The sequence below is a fragment of the Moschus berezovskii genome, chromosome 1 (genome assembly GCF_049115385.1).
Source record: "Moschus berezovskii isolate FMDL1 chromosome 1, NW_MosBer_1.0, whole genome shotgun sequence".
Taxonomy (NCBI): domain Eukaryota; kingdom Metazoa; phylum Chordata; class Mammalia; order Artiodactyla; family Moschidae; genus Moschus; species Moschus berezovskii.
Window position 1 is genome coordinate 63,278,882 of NC_142460.1, and position 26,517 is coordinate 63,305,398.

Consider the following 26,517-nt stretch of genomic DNA (forward strand, 5'->3'; position numbering starts at 1 on the left):
CACGACTGAGCAACTTAGTACAGGACAGCACAATCACCCTACACTACTACCACTGGAGGTGGAAGTGGGGTGTGGGGGTAGGGTGGAGGGTTGTAGGTGGTGAAAGTGCTGAATTAAAACTAACTTAGAATGAGCTGGAATCAAGATTGCCGGGAAAAATATCAATAACCTCAGATATACAGATGACACCACCCTTTTGGCAGAAAGTGAAGAGGAACTAAAAAGCCTCTTGATGAAAGTGAAAGAGGAGAGTGAAAAAGTTGGCTTAAAGCTCAACATTCAGAAAACTAAGATCTTGGCATCTGGTCCCATCACTTCATGGCAAATAGATGGGCAAACAGTAGAAACAGTGTCAGACTTTATTTTGGGGGGCTCCAAAATCACTGCGGATGCTGATTGCAGCCATGAAATTAAAAGACGCTTACTCCTTGGAAGGAAAGTTATGACCAACCTAGATAGCATATTCAAAAGCAGAGACATTACTTTGCCAACAAAGGTCTGTCTAGTCAAGGCTATGGTTTTTCCCGTAGTCATGTATGGATGTGAGAGTTGGACTGTGAAGAAAGCTGATCGCCGAAGAATTGATGCTTTTGAACTGTGGTGTTGGAGAAGACTCTTGAGAGTCCCTTGGACTGCAAGGAGATCCAACCAGTCCATTCTAAAGGAGATCAGTCCTGGGTGTTCATTGGAAGGACTGATGCTAACGCTGAAACTCCAATACTTTGGCCACCTAATGGGAAGAGTTGACTCACTGGAAAAGACTCTGATGCTGGGAGGGATTGGGGGCAGGAGGAGAAGGGGACAACAGAGAATGAGATGGCTGGATGGCATCACCGACTCGATGCACACGAGTTTGGGTGAACTCCAGGAGTTGGTGACGGACAGGGAGGCCTGGCGTGCTGTGATTCATGGGGTCGCAAAGAGTCGGACACGACTGAGCGACTGAACTGAACTGAACTGAACTTAGAATGAAGCCAAAAGAAAGGCTACCTGTTACCTCCAGCCAAATCTGAAACTTAGGACCTGGACTGGAGGTCCTGGAGGTCTGAACTGGAGTGTCTTGGGCCAGCATGCAAACCGTTCATAAATCCTTAGGCAGCAGTGGTATGATGGATGGGGGCCCATCTCAAAGAGCCTGGTTATCAGCAGAAGAGAGTGCCTGAAAGCGCAGGAAAGAAATAGCTTCTAGAAGGCAGGCACCATGCCAGGTCTGTTTGTTTACTCTACAGAGCCCACTGTCTCCTTTTAACAATCTGCCAAGAAGAGAATCGTATCTTGCTTTTAAATATGGCTTTCAAACACAGTTTTCAAACATAACTACTCACTGGAATCATTTGGTAAGTTTTAAAAAAAATCATAGTGACCTGGCCACATCCCAGACCAACTGAATCAGAACCTCTAGAGAACAAATCTCTATTTTCTAAAGTTCTCCAGGCAATTCCAATATGCAGCCTAGGCTGAGAACCACTCTCTGGGGTGGCCAGGTCATTATTGGCAAACCCATCCACTCAATGCAGCCAGTCGTAAGCACTTTTGGGTGACTTATTTATGCTGAGAAATTTACATAACCCTCATTACAACTCTAGGAGGTAGGTATGATAATCATAGCATTTCACAGATGGGACAAGTGGGACTTGGAAAGGCTAAGTGACAGACCTGGAATGACAAATTTAGTATATTGAATCCTGAGCTGGATAGGATTCCCTGACAGCTCAGCAGTAAAGAATCCACCAGCAAGGCAGGAGATCCAGGTTCGAACCCTGGGTCGGGAAGATCCCTGGGAGAAAGAAATGTCAACACACTCTAGTATTCTTGCCTGAGGAATCCCAGGGACAGATGAGCCTGGAGGGCTACAGCCCACAGGGTCACAACAGTCAGACTTGGTGCCTAAACCACCAGCACTCCTAAGCTGGATATTTAAACACCATATACTTTGTTGCTATTGGTGGATGCCATGCTTCCAGCAATCACTCCAATCAGAGAATATGCTTTTTTGTTTGTTTTTCTTTTGTAGAGAGAAGCATGCAAGTGTTGGAGAAATCGAAAGGGCTCTCCTTAAAGAGAACAAAGTTGAAGAGGAAGAGTACAGGTTTCTAAAAACTAACATTTGCAGAGATTTGAAAAACTTGTGTTATGGGGCAATAAACAAACAGCCATCAACAAAGGTCAAATGGCAATATTTTAAAACAGAATCAGCTTAATAGTTTTGAGCAGCCCTCCTTGGTATCTTGAGATTAAGAAAACTAATGGCATAGTTCTGCTGTGGAGATAAGAGAAAGAAATATGAAAGTGCCATGGGAGATTATGCAAACAAGAAACTCAAAGCTGCTTGTGTACACCACAGTGACAGTACAAACTGAGCGGAGATAAATAAGAACAGAGGCAGGAAGATTGGGAGAGGCCGAGACACTGTACAAGTGAGATAAAGTTCACATCTGAGACACTGAGTCTGAGGATGGAGGGCTTTACATCACCCCATAACTCAAGTATTTTAAAAGGTGAAGACAAAAGAGAAATCTCTATCCTTAGTTCATAATTTTATAATGCTGCAGATAGAAAATATAAATTGGATCCTACAAGTTTGCTGAAAGTGTGCAAATGTTAATATGTCAATGTTTCAATTTTGCTAACAAATTTTAACACTGAAGAGGATTGGAATCTCTTCTTGAAGAGAGCAAATAATTATTCTAATTCTTTACGCAATTTAGAATTTTCACATAATTTGAACCAAGGGAAAAATCAATCTCAATAGTGTGTTGGAACACCTGATGAGCAAAAGAAAAAGAATTCCTATACATAAAAGTGTTTTCTTGTTTCTCGTTTCAAAGTATGAATCATCACTCCTTTATGAGAAGAGGGGTGAAGGGAGGACAAGACTCCACCTGTGTGTGCCAGGATAGAGGTGGGCGGGGTTTGTGAAATAGTAATTTTCATCTTCAGAACTGTACCCATTACCTACTCCTGTAGCTGTTGGGAAACTTTTCAGTGTTGCAGCTGGCAAAATCAGCTTAAGACAACAGGCTGCTTTCATTTCTGGTGAAAGCTTGTTGTTCTGTCACTCAGTTGTCCGACTCCTTGTGACCCCATGGACTGTAGCCTGCCAGGCTCCTCTGTTCAAGGAATTTTCCAGGCAAGAATACTGGAGTGGTTTGCCATTTCTTTCTCCAGGGGATCTTCCTGACACAGGAACTGAACCCATGTCTGTTACACTGGCAGGCAGATTCTTTACCACTGAGCCACCAGGGAAGCCCCTTCATGAGGGTTAAATTCTAAAATGCCCTCACATTATTTTATAGTAACTGAAAATGATTGGATCTATATATGTTTCAACAGTGCTAGTCTGCAATTTAGCGATATCTCTGGGATAAAGAAAAACAAACTCTGTATTTATTTGTTGTATGGTCATCTCCTTCTCACTGGGATCACCAATCAGTTCACCTGTGACTTAACTCCATCCATCCTTCCTGTGCAACCCCTAGCCCCATACATACACACACACACACACACACAACTAATACTTAGGTCTGGTAAAACTTGAACACATTACAGTTAAATTTTTGAGACCTTAATATATCATGACCTAGACAGTAGGCAGACAATGTTAATTGAACAAATAACGTCTGCCCTTTTTATTGCATCAACTTTTAACTGTGTTTATGTCTATCCTTAAGAAATTTTCTAAAATGAGTTTTTGCTGAAAAGGATATAGAAGACATTTATTCATATCATGAAATGAGGTTAGGAACAATAAAATTAACATCTTAAAACGTGTTTCTTAATTCTTAAATTGCCATAAAACTCACATTCTGAAAAATCTGGAAATTATTTTACTTGGGAGTTGCTTTCAAAGATTAGGTGAAAAGAGATTAATAACACATTCTTTGCCACTGATTTTGTGTATTAATCAAGAATGGTTAAATATCAGCTAATTTCATATGGTTCCACCTGATTAGAATCGTTAAATAGCTGCTGCTGCTGCCGCTAAGTCACTTCAGTCGTGTTCGACCCTGTGTGACCCCATAGACGGCAGCCCACCAGGCTCATCTCTCCCTGGGTTTCTCCAGGCAAGAATACTGGAGTGGGTTGCCATTTCCTTCTCCAATGCATGCATGCATGCTAAGTCACTTCAGTCGTGTCCAACTCTGTGAGACCCTATGGACAGCAGCCCTCAGGCTCCTCTGTCCATAGGATTCTCCAGGCAAGAATACTGGAGTGGGTTGCCATTTCCTCTCATTAGATAGCTGAAAACCTGTATATTTATACATCAAGTGAAACAATCCAAGCCTTTGTATTCCAAAGAAAAAAGCCTTCAAAGGAGAGAATGACCTTAGCTACTCTGAAACACACTAAAACTACAACACATATTCAGCACCAGGGTTTATTAAGGAAGGGGTCTACTGGTGAGGCTCAGGAGCTGGGTTCTGACTGAGCTTCCTCAGTGCACGTGAAAGATGGGTGTCAGAGTAGCAGTTTGATAACTCTGGGTAACAAGAAGCGAAGATACTGTTTAAAATAAATAACTTCCAAATCCAAAAATGTCATTCCCCAAAGAGTGTTGTGCTTGTTCACCTAGCTTTTGTACCTTCCACAAAAGGTACTCAAAGGCAGTGAAACTTCAAGAGTTAGAAGAGGCAGAAAACTGAGTAACCAGCCATTTCACAGGCAATAATCGGCTGAAGAGTAATATTGGCTTTATGTCAGAAGCTGACTTAATTATTTAATATAGAACGTAAACATCCACAGCCATTAAATGACTTTACGAAAACTAGCCATGCTGGGACTTTCCCGGTGTCCAGTGGTAAAGACTTTGAGCAGCCAATCCACGGGGAAGGGGTCCAATCCCTAGCAGGGGAACTAAGATCCCACTTGCCCTGTGGCACTGCCAAAAGATAAAAAACAGGAAAAAAAAACTAGCCACGTTAGCAACGATACATAGTATTATCATAATACATGATACTTTGAAAACAAGTCTTAAAACTGAAACAAAAAATAGTCTCTTATTTTCTAAGGGAGGCATCCCACATTTTCTAGAAGATAAAAAAAGAGACCCAAACAGTAGACATAAAGACAGGCCTTCAGAGCAACAATGCACTTCCCTCAGAAAATCACAGTAATCCTCATTCAGAATCCTGTAGTGCTTTTAATCCTAAGGTACTGACAGTTAATCAACTCAGACACTATACACAACTCTGAGTCTCTTCTCATTTTTTATTTTTTAAAAAAGACAGATTTAGGATTTTGTAAGAAATTACTGTTACATTTTTTTTAATCTGTCAAGTACTACAGTAATGGAATAAATAAATAAGTTTTTTTTAAGTTCAATGTTTATAGACATATTTATAAAAAAATGACTGAATCAGAAGACATTAAATAATGCTGACACACACCAGGAGGGGATTAGGCAAGGAAAGGCACATCATTCCACCACAAGAGATAAAGACCAGTCGGAAGTTAATGACCAGCCAAAGCTTTAGGTCTTGTGGTAGTTTTCCTAGCTCTGGAGGGTCATTACGGTGGAACCTTCTTTATGGTACTTAGCTGAAACAGCACTTGGAAAATTTTACTCGGTGACCTCAATGTATTATTTAAAAGAAAGCACTCTTGTAATAAGTCTGGTGTGTGAGGAGGGAAGGAACAAAAATCCAAAAAGGTTTGCTGATACTGGAAATCCTATTGTCATGTTAAAGATTTTTTTTTTTTTTTTTAAAAGGTAAAATAAGGTTAATCGTCTTGACTGGCTGAACTGGAATTTTTGTAGTTAACAAAGTTAAAATTCCACGTAAATACTCCCTTTCTTTTTAAACAGACAGTGTACAGATAAAAAAACTGCAGTATTTCACTTCAGATGAAACTATATGCCAATATTTAGGGAAAAGGATCTTAGATGATTTCCTTATTTTAGATAGCCTAAGTCCTTGAAGACAGCACTAATATCTCTGGCTGACTGGCTGTCTACTATAGCAAAGTGAATATAAGTTTTGACAATGGTAAGAGGTTTCCCAAAGAAACTGTAAGTTCCAGTTAAACAGATACAGTTACATTACTGAAAAGTCTAACAGACATCAGCAGAACTTGCTATGGGTCAACCTCCTACTACCAATTTTCCTCACAAATTTGTGCCAAGACTCTACCCATTTTTTTCTGTCTGGACTCTAAACCTAGATTAGTTTGACTAAAAGATGGAATCACCCAGGTTCCATTTAAATTTTAGTTGTGTTGAGAAACAACTGTCTGCATGAATAAATAAAGTGGGTTTTCAGGATAAAATGGTATATCCACCAAAAAAAAGTTAAATTAAAAACAATTCAGGGGGAGATAAGGGACAATATTAATATAAAAAAAATCATAAAAATGGCAACTGTAATGCAGGCAGCTCCCCACTCATGCCACACGATATGCCTTCATTAGGGTGTACTCCTTCCGGTTGGTATGAGCAGCCCAGATGAAGAGAGCAGAAGCCATGAACTGTAAGGGAGCTGACACGCAAGCCAGGCAGAAGGACCATCCGAATTCACCAGACACGTTCTCGGGCAGCTCCAGTTTCTGGTGGAGTAGTTCAATTCCAGCAACATAACAACTCACTGAGCCCAGTGTACACAGACCTTGGAGGAAAATTTAGGGGAAAAAAAAACAACATAGCTAGGTAAGAAGATAAAAGGCAGTGACATGTGATCCCTAAGGCGACAAGGAAGTAAAACTAAATTTGAAGAAGAGACCCACCTGCAAGGAGATGGAGAATGCCTGTGGCGATGGTGGGATACAAGCTTCGGCAGATACAAGCACAAAGTCCAATCAAAGCCCCAAAGCACATCAAACCTAGACTAACAAAAGGTAAAAGGAACTGGCAACGCCAAAGATCTGATTTCAAAAAAGAGAGACAGAGAGAAATGAAATGTTACCATGATTTCAGTTTTCTCACATGGCAATTTCTTTCATATTCTATTAGAACTTTTCTCAAAAAGTGAGAATGGAGTACTTTAGTATGAGGTTTTTTGCCTAAAGCACATTGTTCAAAACAGTGCTTTCTTCTGATAAAAGCAAAAAGACACTAATAGTTAACTGTTACTGAGGGCTTCCTATGTATCAGGCACTGTTCTATACGTGCTTTGTGTATTAAACCTCCCAACATCCCTATGAAGAAGGTACTATTACCTCCATTTCATAGATAACTTGTACAAGGTAACACAGTAAGTGGAAGAACCAGACTGGAAGCAAAACCTTCTGGTTCTACATATGTAGTTAAGTCCTTATAGGCTATCAAGGCAGGAATAACAAGTAAATGAATAGTGATTATAAAAGACCTGTTAAAAGAATATACATAAAGCACAAAGCAGAGGATCTGGTATATACCAGGCACTCAATAAATGGCAGTTTTAATTATAAAAGCTGATGACTTTACAAAGCATCCCATTACCTTTTCAAACTATTTTAATTATTATCAATGTACGAACATCAACTCTGAACCAAATTTTACCTTTTAGGGCTAGTTTTACTTTCTGGAACTATATCAACATCTTTTTTCAAAATGCTCTTAATAAGCACTTTCGCTTTTGACATCTACACTTCAGTTCCGTTCCGTTCCGTCGCTCAGTCGTGTCCGACTCTATGCGACCCCATGGACTGTAGCCTACCAGGCTTCTCTGTCCATGGGATTCTCCAGGCAAGAATACTAGAGTGGGTTACCGTTTCCTTCTCCAGGAGATCTTCCCGACCCAGGGATCGAACCGGGGTCTTCCACATTGGTGGCAGACGCTTTAACCTCTGAGCCACCAGGGAAGCCTTCAGTTAACACTTCAGTTACCACCACCTAACACTAGATTAATACTTTTGGGAGGCCTGATACTTACGTTGACTCATGGAAAGCTTGCAGTCAACTTTTTTCACATATCCCTATCTGAACACAGAAAACTGAAGTGTTTAACTTAAATATAGAAATTTATTATTTATTCCTATTAAATTTCCTCTTTAAATAGGCCTATTAATAACATCTTTTGGTGAGTATAAATTCTGTCACCCAATGTATTAGCTGCTCAACTTCATATCTGCAACTTGATAAGTACGTATCTAACTTCTAAAATATATTATCAACAGGACAGAGTTTGTTGGGATAACATTAAAGATCTTATGTCAACTTGACACAACGTACAATGTCATCTTGTTCCAAAAACAGAGGTCAACAAAAGACATATAAAGTTATTTTCCTTTTTTCCCAGCAAAGTACTCACAGGTCCGAAGCAGATCAATCCCACTATTGTGGTTTCCAGGCTCAACAAATTTCTCCATGAACTGCTCATTTAGTGTGAAACTCATGCATTTTGTGACCATATCAAATGACTCTGGAATAAAATAAACAACAACCGCTTGTTGTTTTTTTGCTTGTTTTAATTTTAAACATTTAACAAAAATCTCTTTCAGTAATTATTATCTGAAACAAAAGGTGATATGGAAAAAATGTTCTCAGGAGAGCAGCCTCTGTGGCCCTGAGTGACACACAGGATGGACTAATGCCCAAGAGATCAATGGTTCTCAGCAGCAGGTATGTCATGGGTACAGGAAGGCAAAAAAAAAAAAAAAAAAAGGGAGTAAAATGAATGAGAATAGACAGTAAGATGACTATGAAGGAGGGACAAAGACTAAAATAAATAGAAACTTTAATCTTCTCCCCCAAACCTATTCCATCAGTCTTGTTCCCCATCTCAGGTAAACAACAATTCCATCCTTCTCATTCCTCAGACCGGAAACTTTATAAAGTCATTCTTGCCCATAAGCATTTCATCAGGAAATCCTACAGGCTCTACCTTCAACATATATCTAGGATCAGGCACTGCTTAGTACTACCACCCTGATCTGAGGCGTAACCATCTTTCACCTGAACTGGTTCAACAGCCTCTTAAGTCTCCTGGTTACCGTCTTGCCCAGCCACCTGTCTGTTTTCAACACATCTGCCTAGGTGACCAGATTATCTTTCCTCTGCACAAAGCCCCACAATGGCTCCATCACACTCAGAGTAAAATCCAAAGTCCTCTTCACACCTACAGAATCCTGCCTGATTTGCCCTACTCCCACTCCCAGAATACATCTCTGACAGCCTACCCAACTCTCCCCTAGGCCCCTCCCTTCCAGCCTAGGGAATTCCTTGCTGGTTCTTGAGTATTTCAGGCATGCTCCCACCACAGGGCCCTTAGAGTTGTTTCATCCATCCTAAATGAGTCTCCCTGTTTCACCATTACTCACAGGGTCAACTCCTTCACCTTTATCAAGTCTTTACTCAAGTGGTGTTTTCCTGCTGCAGCCTATCCTACCTTTACTATTGAAGAACATAACTTATATGTCCACCAACATCCCGTTCCCTGTGTACTTTCAAATCCCCTTTATTTTACTCTATTTTTCATAGCACATCACTTTCTACTATATAATTATTTATTCTGTTTATACTGTTATACCTATTTATCGTTTATTGCCAGTCACCCCTTATTAGAATGTTAGCTCCACAGGACTAGGGATTTTTGTTTATTTCCCTAACGTACACCTAGCTCCTAGGCCCTGAACATGAAAGTGGGCAATAAATATTTGTTGACTGAATAATAAATGATTGCTAAGATTCATGTATCAAGTGCTCCTATGCTCTCATAAATAGAACTGAACATTTTAAATAAAATTCAACCAACCTTCGCCTCTTTCTGATCACTTTCTTTTTTGTATAAAATCACACTATCATCCTTCTGATGTACAGTATTTCAAGCCTGTTGTGCTGTGATTTGAATACAGTGCTCCCCACCAAGAGGTCAACAGAACTAGTGATAAATAGAAACAAATTTATAAAGCTGTTCCTTGCAAAGAACTCTAAAGCTTCCATCTTAACAAGTGGAAATTAAAAATTTTCAATGTTAAGAATGCTTACAAAATAAACCTGAGAGGTAGTTTCTTAATTTTTTTTTATTCTCGTAATGCATATTTTTAACCTAAAAACTCCATCAAAATGGTTGTAAAAAGGTCTTAAAAAAGCAGATTTAAACATAGAGTTGGCAAAATTATATCCTCAAGATTTAGAGGGCAAATGATAATATCTACTAAAACACAACTACATATAAATGACTATTAATTCTTATGTGTTGACTTGATTTTGGATACTAGTACTTTTAACAATTACCAAGTATTTAAAATCTTCCAAAGTACTTTTCTAATAATTTTCTCATGACATGTGTGAGATTAATACAACTATTTCAATGTGTGGCTAAATAAGTACAAGATTTAAAATGGTTTTCTCCAAGATAACGACAGTTACTCATCTAAAAAATATTAATGAGTACAATGGTAATTAATTAATGGAAACTGAGGAGAGAAGGTGACAGGGAAAAAGAAATACCTAAGATTTATTTCTTTGGGAAGAGAAAGAACCCACAAACATTCTTGTACATAACTGGCCATCATCGTACCACTTTCTCTATTATTGAGAAGCCATTGCAGAAGATGCAAGAGATGTGAGCTCAATTCCTGGGTGGAGAAGATGCCCTAGAGTAGGAAATGGGAACCCACTCCAGTATTCTTGCCCAGAAAATACTATGGAGAGAGGATCGTGGCGGGCTCACGGGGTCACAAAGAGTCACCCACGATGGAGTGTGCGTGCACACACACGCACACGCACACACACACGCTCACGGGGTCACAAAGAGTCACCCACGATGGAGTGTGCGTGCACACACACACACACACACACACAGGAGACAAAAGTTAAAATAGAAATAAATGTCCTTTCTGGAGGACACACACACACGAGACAAAAGTTAAAATAAGAGAAATACCTGTCCTTTCTGGAGGGCTATACCAGTACGTGTTTTGGGGTATAGTGATACAGCGTCTCCACAATCCCACTGTGCCATTATATCTGAAAAGTGCATCACTGTAAGTCTTTTCATCTGCTTCATCACTAGCAAAGTCATTCCAGATGCTTTTGTTCAAATCGCTGGAATTTTCTTGAACTGGACTCCGGTACTCATACCAGAAGTCTGTGCCAATTGAGGCTGCCATGTAGATGGTAGAAATGAGGCTAAGTACACAAGCAATTACAAACGCTGTAGCAAAACGGTTATCCATTCTGGCATTCAGACTGCTCTGTTTAGAAGTTGAAAAAGAAGAAAAGTTAGACTTCAAGGACAATTACAGATTTTGAAAGGAATTAGTCAAAAATCACCCTTTACCCTATTCCCCATCCCACGGCTCTTTAAAGTAATGTAAAATCATTAATGAAATTTTTTTAAAAAAGAAGCAAGCACGTTTTAAATTAAGTTCAAAACAAAACTCATTATCATGAAAGTACTTATTGAAAGCTCACATACCCAGGATGCTACGGAGACAGAAGTCTTGTTCTCTAGTCTATCACCTGCACACTAAAACAGACAACACTGAAATGGACATACACATTACAGATACAAACAGTAGACATGCCCAGAGTCAGCAATGTACCTTGCATACATTTTTAATGACAGACTGCAGAGCATTAAGTGTTCTGGGTCTGAGTGTGAAAAAGGCATAGGAAAAGGAAGCAGAGAAAATCGGCTCCTCCCAGTTTCCTCTGAACAGGGAAACCTTTTAAAACAAGGTAAAGAAAGAGTAAGGAGCTATTTAGAAGACAGTTGAAAATGTTTGTTAGCCCAGAGAGAAAGGCTGCACGGAGGAGCAAGAGAAAAATAATATGCAGTAATGCTAGATACCAATCTGCCCCTAATCCATTAAAGCTAAGCCAAGCTCCCCTCCGCTGTCAAAGTCTTCACTCCTTCCTACCTACTCGCCCCGTTCCTTATACTTTTGAACCTCCTCATCTGGAAACTAAAAGATTCCCTCCTCAGCCGGAAGGAAAAGTCTGAATTAGGTAAATATTAACACTCGAAAGGCGTGGACTGGGCTGAATAGCAATAGTAAATGGCCGCAGTACAGTGACTCAAGGCGGATCAAGCTGAGTCAAATACTGCAAATATATACCATGAACCGCGCCAAACACCTTAAAAAGGAGCTCGAAAACAAGCTCGCAAACTGGGGTTGCTGAGTTTGGAAAATGGCAAGTGACTCAGGAGAGATCAGAGCAATCACAATCGTTAACGATGCTAACTCCAGAAGTTGGGTTTGTATTTTTATTCTTTTTAATTCTTTTTCATCCTCATGCTCTCAAATGACCTTAAAAGGTCCCAAGCACCGGGAGCGGCGGCTCGCCCAGGCAGGACCCCTGGAGCTGTCACCTTGCGGGTCGCACCCTGGGGCTGCGGGTGGTCGAGACGAGCGGGCTCTGGGGCGGGGCAGCCCTGAGCGGTCCCCGGCCGGGGGCCCCAAATACCCGAGAAGGCCCCTCCCCGGAACATCCAGCCAAGGGAAAAGCCCGGCGACAGCCCCCTGCTCAGGACCCACACGGTCCGGGCCGCGCCCAGGGAGGGGGTCCCCCCTTCAAACTGCTGGAAACCTCGAACGGCTACGCGACCCCCCGCCCAGCGACGTCGGCCCCGCTCACTCACCGCCCATCCTCCTGCTCCGCCAGCTTCGCCCTCCAGCTCAAACCACAGCACCCTACTCTCCCCGCGCCTCCTCTGACGCACTTCCCTGCAGAGCCCGCCCCCTCCATAACTCCCGCGCCTCCGCCTCCGCATCCACCCGGGGCAGGGCCTGGCCCCGGAGCCGAGGGGACTTGTGGGAGTTGTAGGAGGGACAGAGGAAAAGCTGCGGGGGGCGGCAGACGGCATTCCCGGCGCCGGGCGTGGCGCATTGTGGGAGATGTAGTTCAGCTTCCGAGGTGCGCAGAGGGAGGTCTGAGCTGATTGTTTCTTATATTTTTCTACGAAGGTCCACCGAGTGAGACGAGGTGTTTTGGGTCACTACGAGTCATTAATTGTGACTAATGTAACTCAGATTTTTCCAGTTGTTCTTTCCCTACCACCACCCTACTTGTGAAACAACCATGCGATTATCCTTTTAAAATATTAACCCAATAATTTTAAAACTCTCCTACAGCCTCACTCCCATTGCAGCAAGTAGTCTTTCTGGTTTTATGACTTAAGTTTAGACAAAGAAGGATGTAACCTGACAGAGTCCCTTGGACTGCAAGGAGATCCAACCAGTCAATCCTAAAGGAAATCAATCCTGAATATTCACTGAAAGGACTGATGCTGAGCTGAATCTCCAATACTTTAGCCACCTGATGTGAAGAACTGACTCATTTGCAAAGACCCTGATGCTGGAAAAGATTGAAGGTGGGAGGAGAAGGGGAAGACAGAGGATGAGATGGTTGGATGGCATCACTGACTCAATGGACATGAGTTTGAGTAAACTCAGGGAGCTGGTGCAGTGGCACCCCATTCCAGTACTCTTGCCTGGAAAATCCCATGGACAGAGGAGCCTGGTAGGCTGTTGTCTATGGGGTCACACAGAGTCGGACACGACTGAAGTGACTTAGCAGCAGCAGCAGCAGCAGGGATTTGGTGATGGACAGGGAGTCCTGGCATGCTGCAGTCCATGGGGTCACAAAGAGTCAGACATGACTGAGCGACTAAACTGAACCTGACAGAAGGCATCCAAATATAGTGTAGTGACATTCTTCAGGTTTCATATAATTTTTGGCTGCTTTTTCTTTAAGGCAAATGATATTTTCTCTTTATTGTAGTAAAGCTTCCTTTTTAAATAAATTGGTTAAAATATTAATACCAAGCATCTCAGATATGTCATGAAAGTGAATACTTTTTAAATGTAGTATGAAAAAACTGAATTTTGGAGAACATTGCATTAAGTAGATAAAGTCATGAATGACCTCAGAGATTGCAGGTAACTGTATGGCAAGGGGCAGCAGAGGATGAGATGGTTGGATGGCATCATCTGCTCAATGGACATGAATTTGAGCAAACTGGGGGAGACAGTGAAAAACAGGGAAGCCTGGTGCCAAAGTCCATTGGGTCTCAAAGAGTTGGACACGACCTAAGCGACTGAACAACAAGAAGTAGGGCACAGAGGCAACGAAAGGATTCTAAGGCTTCAAGTACTGCCTGCTGCTGCTGCTGCTAAGTCACTTCAGTCGTGTCCGACTCTGTGTGACCCCATTGACGGCAGCCCACCAGGCTCCCCCGTCCCTGGGATTCTCCAGGCAAGAACACTGGAGTGGGTTGCCATTTCCTTCTCCAATGTGTGAAAGTGAAAAGTGAAAGTGAAGTCACTCAGTCATGTCTGACTCGTAGCGACCCCATTGACTGCAGCCTACCAGGCTCCTCCGTCCATGGGATTTTCCAGGCAAGAGTACTGGAGTGGCTTGCCATTGCCTAGAAATCCACAAACAAGAAACAGCGACACCTCTTTAGTGACCCAAGTGAATCCAAGAATGTGCTCTGAGAACAGCAAATGTCAGATTCTCAACAGATACCTACAGAGACTGGGCTTGCCAGGTGGCTCAATGGGAAAGAATCTGCATGCAACGCAGGAAATGTAGGTTCAGTCCCTGGGTCGGGAACATCCCCTAGAGAAGGAAATGGCAACCCACTCCAGTACACATACCTGGAAAACCCCATGGACAGAGGAGCCTGGGAAGCTACAGCCCATGGGGTCTCAAAAGAGTCAGACTCAACCTATCGACTAAACAACAACCTACAAAGACAGCCAACTCAAGGACCAGCGGGACTCTCAAACACTTCCTCTTCCCCCAAATCCCTTTGAATTTGGCCACAGCACAGGAAAAAGGTGGGAGCCCCAATCTGATACTAAATTTCTACCACCCTGATAGACTGAAGGTGTATCATTTGTTTTTCTATTTTTAGCCATATTTCTTTTGCCAGAATTGGTGAACTGGTATTCACATCCAGTACATAATTAAAATAAGGTAATAGCCAAATATAATATTCAGAATTAGTGGATTTTCATGTAGGATATCTGAGCAAAGGAGAAGTTTGTTAGAGGCACCAACTAGAGAAAATGGTGGAGGTGCCCAGGCAAATTGTTAATGCATAATAAAACTCCTCAATGCATTTGTTCACCAGGAAATGTTTTCATCCATTGGCTTCATTAGAAATTCCCTACCTTCTCTCTCCAGTGAAGTGGAACTGTCTCTCTAGAGCAGTTACATGGTAAATAAAACCAGGTCAAAGAGAAGTTTGAAAAAGGAAGAGGAAGACACCGCCTCAGTTCACAAACAAGGAAACTGACCCCAGGGAATAACTGACTTCGAGCTTGAATACTGGGGTGAGCTGACTAGCTTTGTGACATTAGAGAATTTACTTAACCTCTTTAAGTCTCAGTTTATTTTTATCTAAATTATGATGTTGACAATAGCACCTATTCCATGTGATCATTGTGAGAATTAAATGACAAAATACATATACCCAGTCTAGAGCCTGGGGCATACTAGACAATTGCTAAACTATTAGTATTTGCAAATATTCGTTCAACACCCATAATCTTTGAATAGAGGCAATATAAACACCTCTTTAAAGCTTTCAGTTCCCCTGGAGGCTGGCAGTAAGCCATTTATGTTGGTCCCTGCTATCGGGAGGTTTCTGAAGGTCGTTTGTTGTTGTTTGTTGTTTTGTCTGACTCTTTGCTACCCTAGCCCACCAGCTCCTTTGTCCATTGGATTTCCCTGGCAAGACCATTTCCAACCTCTAGACCAACTTCCAAATGGCTATGAAGGATTGCCAGGACCAGATTTTAGGCATCCTCGCTCAGCTTCAGTCAGGAGATTCCCAGGCTGGGCTCATGGCATATGATTCAGAAGATGGACGTATCTGGAGAGACCTTCAAAGGAGGATGACGCTTTCAGCTATCAAATCTGCAGAATGCCTAGAAAACACAACACATTTCAGTCAGCAGTTTAGCATGGACCTGGGAGTGTCTGCACGCTTGAGGTTGTGACCTTCCTGCCCGCTCAGCCCAGAGGACTTGAACCACTCCATCACACCCAGTACCACCAAGCACACAACCATGTTTCTGGTCTATCTTTACATCTTGGGGTTTCTGTCTTCTATCAGTGCTTACTGCTCATGTGGCTAAGCAAAATAAATACTTAATAAATTCATGCAGTTAAATTTGTTTTCATTTCATAATGCACTGTTTGGGAAACAGTAGCTTGCCTGATGTATTTTCACATAAAGATGATTTAGTGCAACCAAGTACAGATTATGAAATTTAGATTTAAAAGCAAAGTTGAGCTAGTCCGCTGACTTAATCTGTTAAGGATGGTTCTAGTTCAGCAAGAAGGTATTGTAATTACACTCTACTTTAAATAAACCAAAAATCTAGTTATGCAGATACTATAACTTGTTTTTATTATGTGCTTACAAAAACAACTCTTTATGCGAGAATTCCCTCCAATACAAAACTCCCTAATATACTATTACTTTTAATTGTACTTTTTTAAGGAATTAAAAACTATTTTAAGCAAAATATATATTCCTTATATTTTTCTCAAATAGTTTTGTCCTGATTGTTTTCATTATGAACTTTGGAGTGCAGAAAGAAGGAAAATGGAAAAATATCAAGTTCTGGGTTCTAATCAATAATGATCCTCAAAAAGATGTATCAGTCTTTGAGTTTCTTTGTACCAAGGACAAGGCAAATAAAAAGTGTGTCCAAAATAGATCTTTCCTTTTAGTAATTCCTGTCAGATGTTACACAGAGGAGCAAAACAAACTATAGTTATTTAGATGTCCATGTTTCTGAAGGACAGAGAATGGACCATGTGTAAACGGGAAGTTTAATTTGTCCTTTAAAATCATCAATGTGAATCTTTGGTAGATAACCTCTTTCTGGGTCCCAGTGTCCTCATTTGTTAGATGGCTGTACTAGATGATCACTAATTGGGGAAACAGTGGAAACAGTGTCAGACTTTATTTTTGGGGGCTCCAAAATCACTGCAGATGCTGACTGCAGCCAGGAAATTAAAAGACGCTTACTCCTTGGAAGGAAAGTTATGACCAACATAGACAGTATATTAAAAAGCAGAGACATTACTTTGCCAACAAAGGTCTGTCTAGTCAAGGCTATGGTTTTTCCCGTGGTCATGTATGGATGTGAGAGTTGGACTGTGAAGAAAGGTGATCGCTGAAGAATTGATGCTTTTGAACTGTGGTGCTGGAGAAGACTCTTGAGAGTCCCTTGGACTGCAAGGAGATCCAATCAGTCCATTCTAAAGGAGATCAAATCTGGGTGTTCTTTGGAAGGACTGATGCTAAAGCTGAAACTCCAATACTTTGGCCACCTCATGTGACGAGTTGACTCACTGGAAAAAACTCTGATGCTAGGAGGGATTGGGGGTGGGAGGAGACAGGGACGACAGAGAATGAGATGGCTGGATGGCATCACCGACTCGATGGACATGAGTTTGAGTGAACTCCGGGAGTTGGTGATGGACAGGGAGGCCTGTCGTGCTGTGATTCATGGGGTCGCAAAGAGTCGGAAACGACTGAGTGACTGAACTGAACTGAACTGAACTGAATGTTACTTAAAGCTGTACAATTTTATGAATCATAATTCTGCTAGAAGAAAATGTAGCTCTGAAGTATGGTTGCTATAGGTCCACAGCATTGCAGTTTCATTGGGAAATGCATGTATTCTATACCTCCAGCTGAAGTAAAATACAAGAAGACAGAGAGAGTGGGAAATGTAGATGGACAAAGAACAAGGATGAAAGCTGCATGCATGCTAATTAGACAGCAGTTCAAACCTTTGCTGATTCAACAAAATCAGTAATCATGGAAAATGGAAGCTGTCAGAGAAGTTTGTGAAAAGTACTTATTCATCACAGATGATTCAAAACTCAAGTTAATTTTGTCCAGTTCTACACTTATTGACCACCAATTGTGTGCCAGACAATATGCTGTGTACCAGAGATACCAGTGTAAATAAATACAATTTTTGCTGTACACAACCTAACCCCAGATTAAATAAACAATTATGAAGAAGCCTGAAGTGTAGGTGCCTAGAATACTAAGGTCACTGCTGTTTAGGTAAATATGAGATACCAAGAGAGAAAAAAAATCCAACAAATGAAGCTGGGGATAATAGCAAATAGATGCGACTTAATTTGGCATGATATAGTACATTATATTGCACTAAAATCTCCTGTCAGAATAAAAATAAATAACTCAATATAAACAGAGCTCTTAAATTGGACTATTTAAATGGTTATACATGTTATGATACTCAAATAAGAAATGAACAAGCGTTTCTAACAAATGAATATACAATCACTCTATCTGATAAGATTTATGAAAAACAAATAGTTTGTCTCATGATCTTTGCCATTTACCCTGGGACAAATCAGTACAGCATATATGAAGAGATTTCTTTCTGCTGGGCCATCTGCTACGTAATCTAATGAATCCTAACTAATATGGGGGTCAGAATGGTTGATAGAGAAGAAACAGAAGTAATATATCACAGTGCCAGTTGGGGTGGCTGTATTCACATAAAACCTCCAATCCACCCGTGAAGCAACAAAGGCTGTAAGTCACAGGTATGGCTGAATGATGATAGTAGAGCCACTCGGGCAGATGCCTCAGTGGACAAAAGCTTACTCTCTCCCCATTTTTAGCATTCAAGTCAGCTCTGAACATATCTCAGGAATTAATTAGGACACAGAGTAAGTGAGGGTTTAGAAGTCTAAATTAATTCCTAAAAATTTCTGAGATCCAGACCAGAAGACTTCTAAGAAGTTCAAACTTAGAAGTGATTTTTCAACTTTTTAAAAAATTAGCCAAAATAATAACAAACATAATGTATAAAGATGGTTAAGATGTGTGAATTACAACAGTGGCCCTAAACGTTAGTGTGTTTAAGAATCACTGAGTGCTTATTAAAGCCTTAGTCCACTCCTAATGATTCTGATTCAATAGCTCAGGGACCAGGTTCAGAAAGCTACAGTTTAGTAGGTATCCCAGGGGACTCTGACGTGGGAAATTCAAAACAATGACTTTAAGGGGCCAAAAAAAGACTACAGTTCGGTAACTACTATAAGCTTGAGGCCAGTGGAACGATATCAGATGGTCTCTGCCTTTAAGGTGCTCATGATCAGCTCAGGACGTCAGACACCAAAACAACTTACCATGTGAAATGAGGTAATAAGTAGTTTACAAGTTGCATTGTGAAAGGTCTTAGAACATACAAAGGTGTAGGCAATAATCTGTTATCAGAAAGGATGAGGGAGGGAGTATTTCTTTTCTGGAAAAATAATTCTTAAGAGGTGACATGTGTGCTGTAATTCAGTTACTAATATTTATAGCTTACTCTTTTTTGTTTTGTTTTTTTGGTCATCACCTGTTCATACTGCCTTTTCATGTGCTTATGGTGTCCAGTGTTGTTTTTGAATTTTGATCTATTTGGTTTCTTCATGTTTATTTCAAAGGGCGTTCAAAGTTAAAAATGATCGTCATTCAGAACTTATTTAGAACTATGACCTCCCCTACTCTATCTAGTCAGCTTTTATCGTGGGTTCTGTCTTATAACAGCTTTATACTCTTTGAGTTATTAAAAGACCAGTACTGTGCTGTTTGGGCTTCCCTGGTGGCTCAGCGGTAAAGAATTTGCCTGTACTGCTGGAGCTGCAGGAGACTCGGTTAGATCTCTCTGGGTCTGGAAGATCCCCTGGATGAGGGCATGGCAACCCAATCCAGTATTTTTGTCTGGAGAATCCCATGGACAGAGGAACCTGACAGAGGAGTCCTTAGGGTCACAGTTGGACATGACTGAATCAACTTAGTATGCACGCTTACAGTATGCAATTTGTTCCCTTTTTTGGCTCAAAAGAATTTTCTAACTCAGGTTCCAAGATACTGTTGATCTGTGATGGGTATTCTCATACTGCAGCATTCTACCACTAATTACCATATTCCAAAGTGACTATATGATAAAGCAAATCATTTTGCTACAGCTGCTTCAAAGTTTACTGAAGAAGTCAGACTTATTTGAGATAATTGACATCAGCAGGCCAACAACTTTGGAATGCTAAAAGAAAATTTAAGGCCTGAAGAATAAATGTACAGCCAGATGTGATCCTCTGGAGTATGAGCCTAAACTCTTTTCCATTGTTATAATAATTGTATGTGGAATTCCTGAGATATGTCTAAAATTTGTTTAATATTTTAGGCCTACAATCAACATTATCTCTTTAAATAGCAGAACTTCTGGCTGAAGAATGTGAAATTCTAATAGTACAATTAACATACATTTACAAGTAAACTTCAAAATATATATATATATAATTGCTTATTTAATGCAAACACGCACACACAGTTTTAAATACTTGAATATTTTACGTTTACCTCATCAATCCTTTTCAAGTAAACATTGTCCTACTTCAAACTGACAGACTGAGTTATTCTATTAAATATTTAAGGCTTGCCCAGTGGGAAAGATTTCTATCCCAGAAATGTCAAAAAGTTAATTAGTATATCTCTTCTGCAGCCTATACTTAGGGAAGGATATGGCCTCCCACACTCTCTCAGGGACAACACAGAGCAGCCTAGGACACAAAAGAAGACAGACTGAAGCCCATAAATCAGCTCCTTAGTGACTTTCTGGAGCTGCCCAAGATCAGGGGCGCCCTCCCCCTTCCCTGACCCAGACTACAGGCCTGAGACTGAATAGAACATGGCAATAGAGCGTGACAGGAGGGAACCCAGCAGGCAGGATCGTTCTTTACAATATGTTAATTAATTATGGAAGACACAAAAATTCAGTGGAAAGGACTTCGAATGTTTAACAATTTTATTTTCTTCTATGCAATAGTAATATTAATCCAAAACTGTAATTTTGAGGGTGACATGAGTTGGAGGGACGGTGAGAAGGACACAAGAGTGTGAGGGAGCCTTGAGCTACTGCGGCCAGGAAAGAACTGCGATAGGAGTCACCTTCAGAATTTGTCATGTTTTACTATGGTCTTCCTAAATAAAAGGAAACAGGTGAGAGAAAAATATGATAGAATTCTTCTGCTACTAGGATGTCACTCAAGCGCTTTGAATGAACCTCGAATCTTCCTTTTGTAGTGCTTTCCTTTTATACTGGCCACTGCATCGTAATGTCAACTAATATATGGTTGTCTGTTGCCAAGTCAGTCATTCCAAAAGGGAAGTTCACTGATGTGTGGAGGCACTTATTGAAAAGTCAGAGTTCAGAAGCTAAAAAAATCAGTCCTATCAAAGTGAAGTGTAAAAAAGAGTAAATCAGAGGGAATCTAGAAACTGGTGGAGGACAGTTATTTAAGGGTTAATAAGGAGAGTTCCTTCAAGGCTTTAATGCTAACAAAAGGAAACCACGTTGGTTGAATCACAGTAACAGAAAACAAAGGAAAAATAGCAGTTTGTGTCTTTTAAACCTGTGTTTGTAAGCTGCATAAATAACAATAGTGCCTGCAATTAAACCCCAATGAATTCATCCTTGCTAAATAATACTGGATCAAAGTAACATTTCCAAAACACCTACTAGGTGTAAGGTACTGTGCTAATTGCAGTGAAAAACATTTTAAATAATATACAAACACAAGACATGGTCCCAGCATTTTGGGTATTTTTAAAAACTTACTGAACAAGACAGGATCTATTATGCATGTACTGAAAGAGCCAAATAAATGAGAAGAAACTAAATGGAATCATAATGTTTGCCATAGATGCAGACTGGTATGATTTGGGAAAATTTCAGTTTACTCTCCTCGCAACGGAAGACCTTTGAAAAGTCTTCATATTCCACCAATGATATAATTGAAAAGAGTACCTTGAGCATCACCACCTTAAAATTCTAAAAGTAAAACAGGATCTCGTATGTGAAACAGGAGGCTAGCTCAAAAGGATTCTCAATGTTAGAAAAGCAAAGATGTCTTTAAATTTAAATAGGTAGGAGAAAAAAAGTTAATTCATCTCCTAACTTCTGCATTTAAAGAAATAAATTGAATACCTTGAAGAAAAAAACCAAAGAGCACCTCAGTTTTCTGTTTGTGTGTGTTAGTTGCTCGGTCGTGCCTGGATCTTTGCCGACCCCATGGGCTGTAGCCCACCAGGCTCCTCTGCCCATGGAATTCTCCAGGCAAGAGAATTCCTGGAGTGGTTTCCACGCCCTCTTCCAGGAGATCTTCCTAACCCAGGTATTGAACCTGGGTCTCCTGCACTGCAGGCAGATTCTTCACCATCTAAGCGACCTCCTGGGCAAATGCAAATAAAGAAAACCATAACCACAACCACCCAGCACCTATCAGGGTGGTGTTCCTTGTGGGCCCTTTCTGAGGATTGGTAGAAACTGTGTTTTTTAATCTCTGTTTTGATGCTTGTCCCAAGATCTTTTAAGGAAGGGGGTGGGGCAGGGGGAAGAGGCAGACACTGTATAAAAGAAGCTGCCTTGAGAATTTTCTAAAATACATACAAAAACTGCCTAGGTTAAGGAACGTAACCGATTTGGCAGCTGATGGACCCAGTGATGGACCCAGAAGCAACCCCGGTTTATTTGGAATATTTTTTTGTTACAAGTCACAATCCTGATATTGAAGAGACCCACTCCCATGTTCCTTATACATCAGTCTTCCTTCCGGTCTTCTACACAGCTGTGTTCCTGATTGGAGTGTCTGGGAACCTCATTCTCATGAGCGCACTGCATTTCAAACGGGGCAGCCGAAGACTGATTGACATCTTTATCATCAACCTGGCTGCCTCCGACTTCATCTTCGTCATCACTTTGCCTCTCTGGGTGGATAAAGAAGCATCTCTGGGACTGTGGAGGACAGGCTCTTTCTTATGCAAAGGAAGCTCCTACGTGATCTCAGTCAACATGCACTGCAATGTCTTCTTGCTCACCTGCATGAGTGTGGACCGCTACCTGGCCATCGTGTGTCCAGCCGTATCCAGGAAATTCAGGAGGAGAGACTGTGCCTATGCGGTCTGTGCCACTGTCTGGTTTGTTTCTTGCCTCCTGGGGTTGCCTACCCTTCTGTCCAGGGAGGTTACCCTGATTGACGGTAAACCATACTGTGCAGAGGAGAGAGCCACTCCCATCAAACTGACTTGGGCCCTGGTGGCCTTAATTTTCACATTTTTTGCTCCTTTGGTGAGCATTGTGACCTGCTACTGTTGCATCACAAGGAAGCTGTGTGTCCGTTACCAGCAGTCAGGAAAGCATAACAAAAAGCTGAGGAAATCCATAAAGATCATCTTTATTGTTGTGGCAGCCTTTGTCCTCTCCTGGCTGCCCTTCAATACTTTCAAGCTCCTGGCTATTGTCTCTGGGTTGCAGCAAGAACTCTACCTGTCCTCAGCTTTTCTCCAGCGGGGGATGGAGGTGAGCGGACCCCTGGCATTTGCCAACAGCTGCATCAACCCCTTCATTTACTATATCTTTGATGGCTACATCCGTCGGGCCATCGTGCGCTGCTTGTGCCCTTGCCTGAAGAACTACGACTTTGGGAGCAGCACCGAGACATCAGACCTCACGAAGGCTCTCTCCAACTTTATTCACGCAGAGGATTTTGCCAGAAAGAGGAAGAGGTCTGTGTCACTCTGAAAGGGACGGTGACATTTCAAGCTCTGTTGATGGGGTTGAAGGGTTCATTTGTGCCCACGACAAAGAAAGAAGTATTGCTAATAGCATTCATATTGCTTATGAATACAAGGAACTGTTAATTTTTAAAGAGACATCTAGAAAGGCTCAGTGTTCATGGATATAGTTAGGTTATATGCTGTCTTTTGTTTGAGCTGAACAGCCTTATTTGACCCTTGCCGGTCAAGTTCACTGGACAAAATACAACTCTTTTAAGTCTTGAACTCTGAGATAAGGCTCCTGCTTGGCCAGTTCCTTTCTTCATGGGTGTTAATACACATTCCAGCCTTTTCCTCTCTCAGGAAACTTGATCCACACCACCCTTCATACTGGGCTCCAGAGTGGACTGCAGGTAAAGGATTCCGCCCAGTTGTAACTGGTGAGAAATATGGTGACAATGTAGATAGTAAAAAACTGTAACATACCTGTGCTCAGTAACTACTTGTTTCTGAGTAATGAAGTCAGGTTCTGGCCTTAATCTTTGACACTTAATTTGGTGATTCCACACCACCTTCCAATATTGTCTTTCACCCTATACCATTCACAGTGACTTTGGGCTGTTGAAACCTCATGGGGAAAAAATTATTTTGTGTTGTGTTTATGACTTAGGACTTACTTTACCACTTGGTCTTCAAGAATATTTTGACATAGAATAAGCTTTGACTTCTGTTTTCTTTATAAGATGTATTGGTTAAAATGTATCTCATTATAATGCTGTAATAACTACTTTTCAATGAAGTTTTACTGTGCTCTTGTTTTCCTTTTAGCCTTTATAAATTAGGATATGACTGTTTTAATTACATGTTTTTAATTACCTAGTTATCTATTTATCAAATAAAAATGTTACTACTACTATAACTGGAGGTCATCTAATGCTTAGCTACACCCTCATGCAGATTATCATTTTGTATTTTAATTAAAATTTTAATGCTGCACATTCCCTAGAGCATCATTTGCTTGGTGTATGTAATTTCACAATTTGATCCAATAATATAGGAAGACAGGACGCTCAGTATTCAGGTGAAGGGGAAAGTCTGTAACAAATATGTTACTGATATTTTACATGCAGTTTTTTGAAACTCAGAGACCTTCCAGAACTCCTTCAACTGATAAATATTTACTGAGCCAATTCATACCTATATTCCTTTTTAAAATTTGAAATGAAAATGTAATTAGCAGCAACCACAAAAGACTTTGCAGCAGCAAGCCTACTATTGTAAATACCTTTCGATTCAAGATAAAGTAGGTTTTTTACCTCCACTGTTGACACAAATGAATTACTATTTTAGTTTTAAATGTTAGGTTTGAAATCTTTTCAGAGACTAGATAATTCAAGATCATCCTATGTACCTTAATATTAAGAGAAATCTCAAATATTGGGCATCTTCTTACAGTCTGTTTAGAAGTTTCAGTTTTTATAAATTGATTAATTTATAATTTCTCTTAAACTTTTATTAAATAAAAATATAATTTCATTATAAAAGTGTTCATCTATGTTGTATTAATTGCTATTAACATATCAATTAACACTGATACCCTAACAGTGTTTTAACAAATTATCATAGATATAGAAATAAAAAGACTGTAAATCATAAGAAATGAGTTTTCTTAGGAAACTTCAAAAGTGAATTCAACATAATTAAATAGGTTGCCAAGTGCTGAGTAAAAACAAAATACAAGATATTTACTTTTCAAAACCAAATCAACAAAAACACTGTTACTAATCAATGCCTTTGAGAAATGCTACCTTTTGAAAACAGCCCAGTCAATCAGCTGCAGTATTTGTTAGGAAATGAGAAAACCTGGGTTACTTGGTTTAACTTCACCTTTAATTTTGGGACATTTGAACACATCATTTTAATCTTTCAAATCAGTATGTCATTGGTAATATCCATGTCCATAGCTTCCTTCAGTTTATTTTAAGACTAATAAATACAAGTAAAATGTTTCCTTAAATATTAAAAAGTTGTGTAAAACAATTGTTTCTATCATTAATTATTGAATGTTACATAAAATGATTATCAAACGACTCTTAATCATTTAACAAATACTAGAGTCTATCTTCTGTATCTTCCCTTTTGTTTTTCCATTTTAACACTGAAGAAAATATACAGTTGTGCTTTTAAATACTTTAAGAGGATATGCTAACTGTGTGCCTTATGAAAATCTTAGCATATTTTATATTCATAAGTTACCAGTGATGGAAGGAAAACAGGCATAATTTTACAGATAGCATAACTCTGATAGAAAAAAATTATAATTGTAATTAGTTGGTATGTCACTATGAAAACTTACCAGAGAAAAGCTCTCCATTAAAGCCTGGAGAAGAAGTTGTCTGATAACTTAGAATTAACTTAAAAAGTAAGGCACACACAGTCACAAACACACATTTAGTCCATTTGGGCCATATAGAAAGATGAAAACTAACCTGATGTTCCTGGGAGTTCCACAGTTCGTCCTTTCTAACAAGTCAAAATTACTTCAGAATGAGAACAACACTAAGTAAGAACAGTTTTAAAGGAAGCTATGTGCGTGACTGAAAGGGGACATAAGTTACTAGGGGTCACAAGTTAATTTTTAAATAGATGCAGAAATACACAGTATGATGGGAAGCTGAGTAAAAGAAATCTTCCTCTGATTCATCTTGACTCCTCAAATCATTCTCTATCCCCCCAAGAGATATCAGAAGTGAGAAATGACTTATCAAATGTGCATGCCACAGAGAAAAGTGAGCCTCAGTTTTCCTGCACAGCTCATTCACAAAAGTCAAGCAATAGTAAAAGAATTACGAATTTGTTTCTCAAAGAGCCCCTGATGGAGCCTGCTATCCAGATGATGCCTCCACTGTGAGAGACAGCAGTGCCATCCAGTTAGAAGGACAATTCTAACTACTGGAATATTTGTAAATGGTACTGGATTCGATTGCTTTCCACAGAGCTTGTAGGTTGGATTATGCCTTGCAAATGCCTGTTCTTATTTTCC

General features: G+C 40.3%; 2 protein-coding genes across 4 annotated transcripts; one reads left to right on the forward strand and one right to left on the reverse strand.

Moving 5' to 3' along the window:
• Positions 1-5,193: 5,193 nt before the first annotated feature.
• On the reverse strand, positions 5,194-12,638 carry CLDND1 (claudin domain containing 1). Of its 3 annotated transcripts, none has more exons than XM_055408171.2 (5): positions 12,504-12,638; positions 10,803-11,112; positions 8,226-8,336; positions 6,721-6,858; positions 5,194-6,602 (listed from the first exon to the last, which is right to left on the reverse strand). In XM_055408171.2, the coding sequence occupies exons 1-5, from the start codon at positions 12,633-12,635 to the stop codon at positions 6,382-6,384; spliced, it is 912 nt and encodes a 303-aa protein (XP_055264146.1). In that variant the 5' UTR covers positions 12,636-12,638; the 3' UTR covers positions 5,194-6,381. The 3 variants fall into 3 exon arrangements, with proteins under 3 accessions (XP_055264146.1, XP_088692432.1, XP_088692425.1); XM_088836306.1 differs by having other exon boundaries at positions 10,803-11,107; positions 12,504-12,625; XM_088836299.1 differs by lacking the exon at positions 12,504-12,638 and adding an exon at positions 11,337-11,387.
• A 9,726-nt stretch (positions 12,639-22,364) lies between these two features.
• On the forward strand, positions 22,365-24,945 carry GPR15 (G protein-coupled receptor 15). Its single transcript, XM_055418156.2, has one exon. It carries the CDS (start codon positions 22,411-22,413, stop codon positions 23,497-23,499), a length of 1,089 nt encoding a protein of 362 aa, XP_055274131.1. The 5' UTR covers positions 22,365-22,410; the 3' UTR covers positions 23,500-24,945.
• The last annotated feature ends 1,572 nt before the right edge of the window (positions 24,946-26,517 follow it).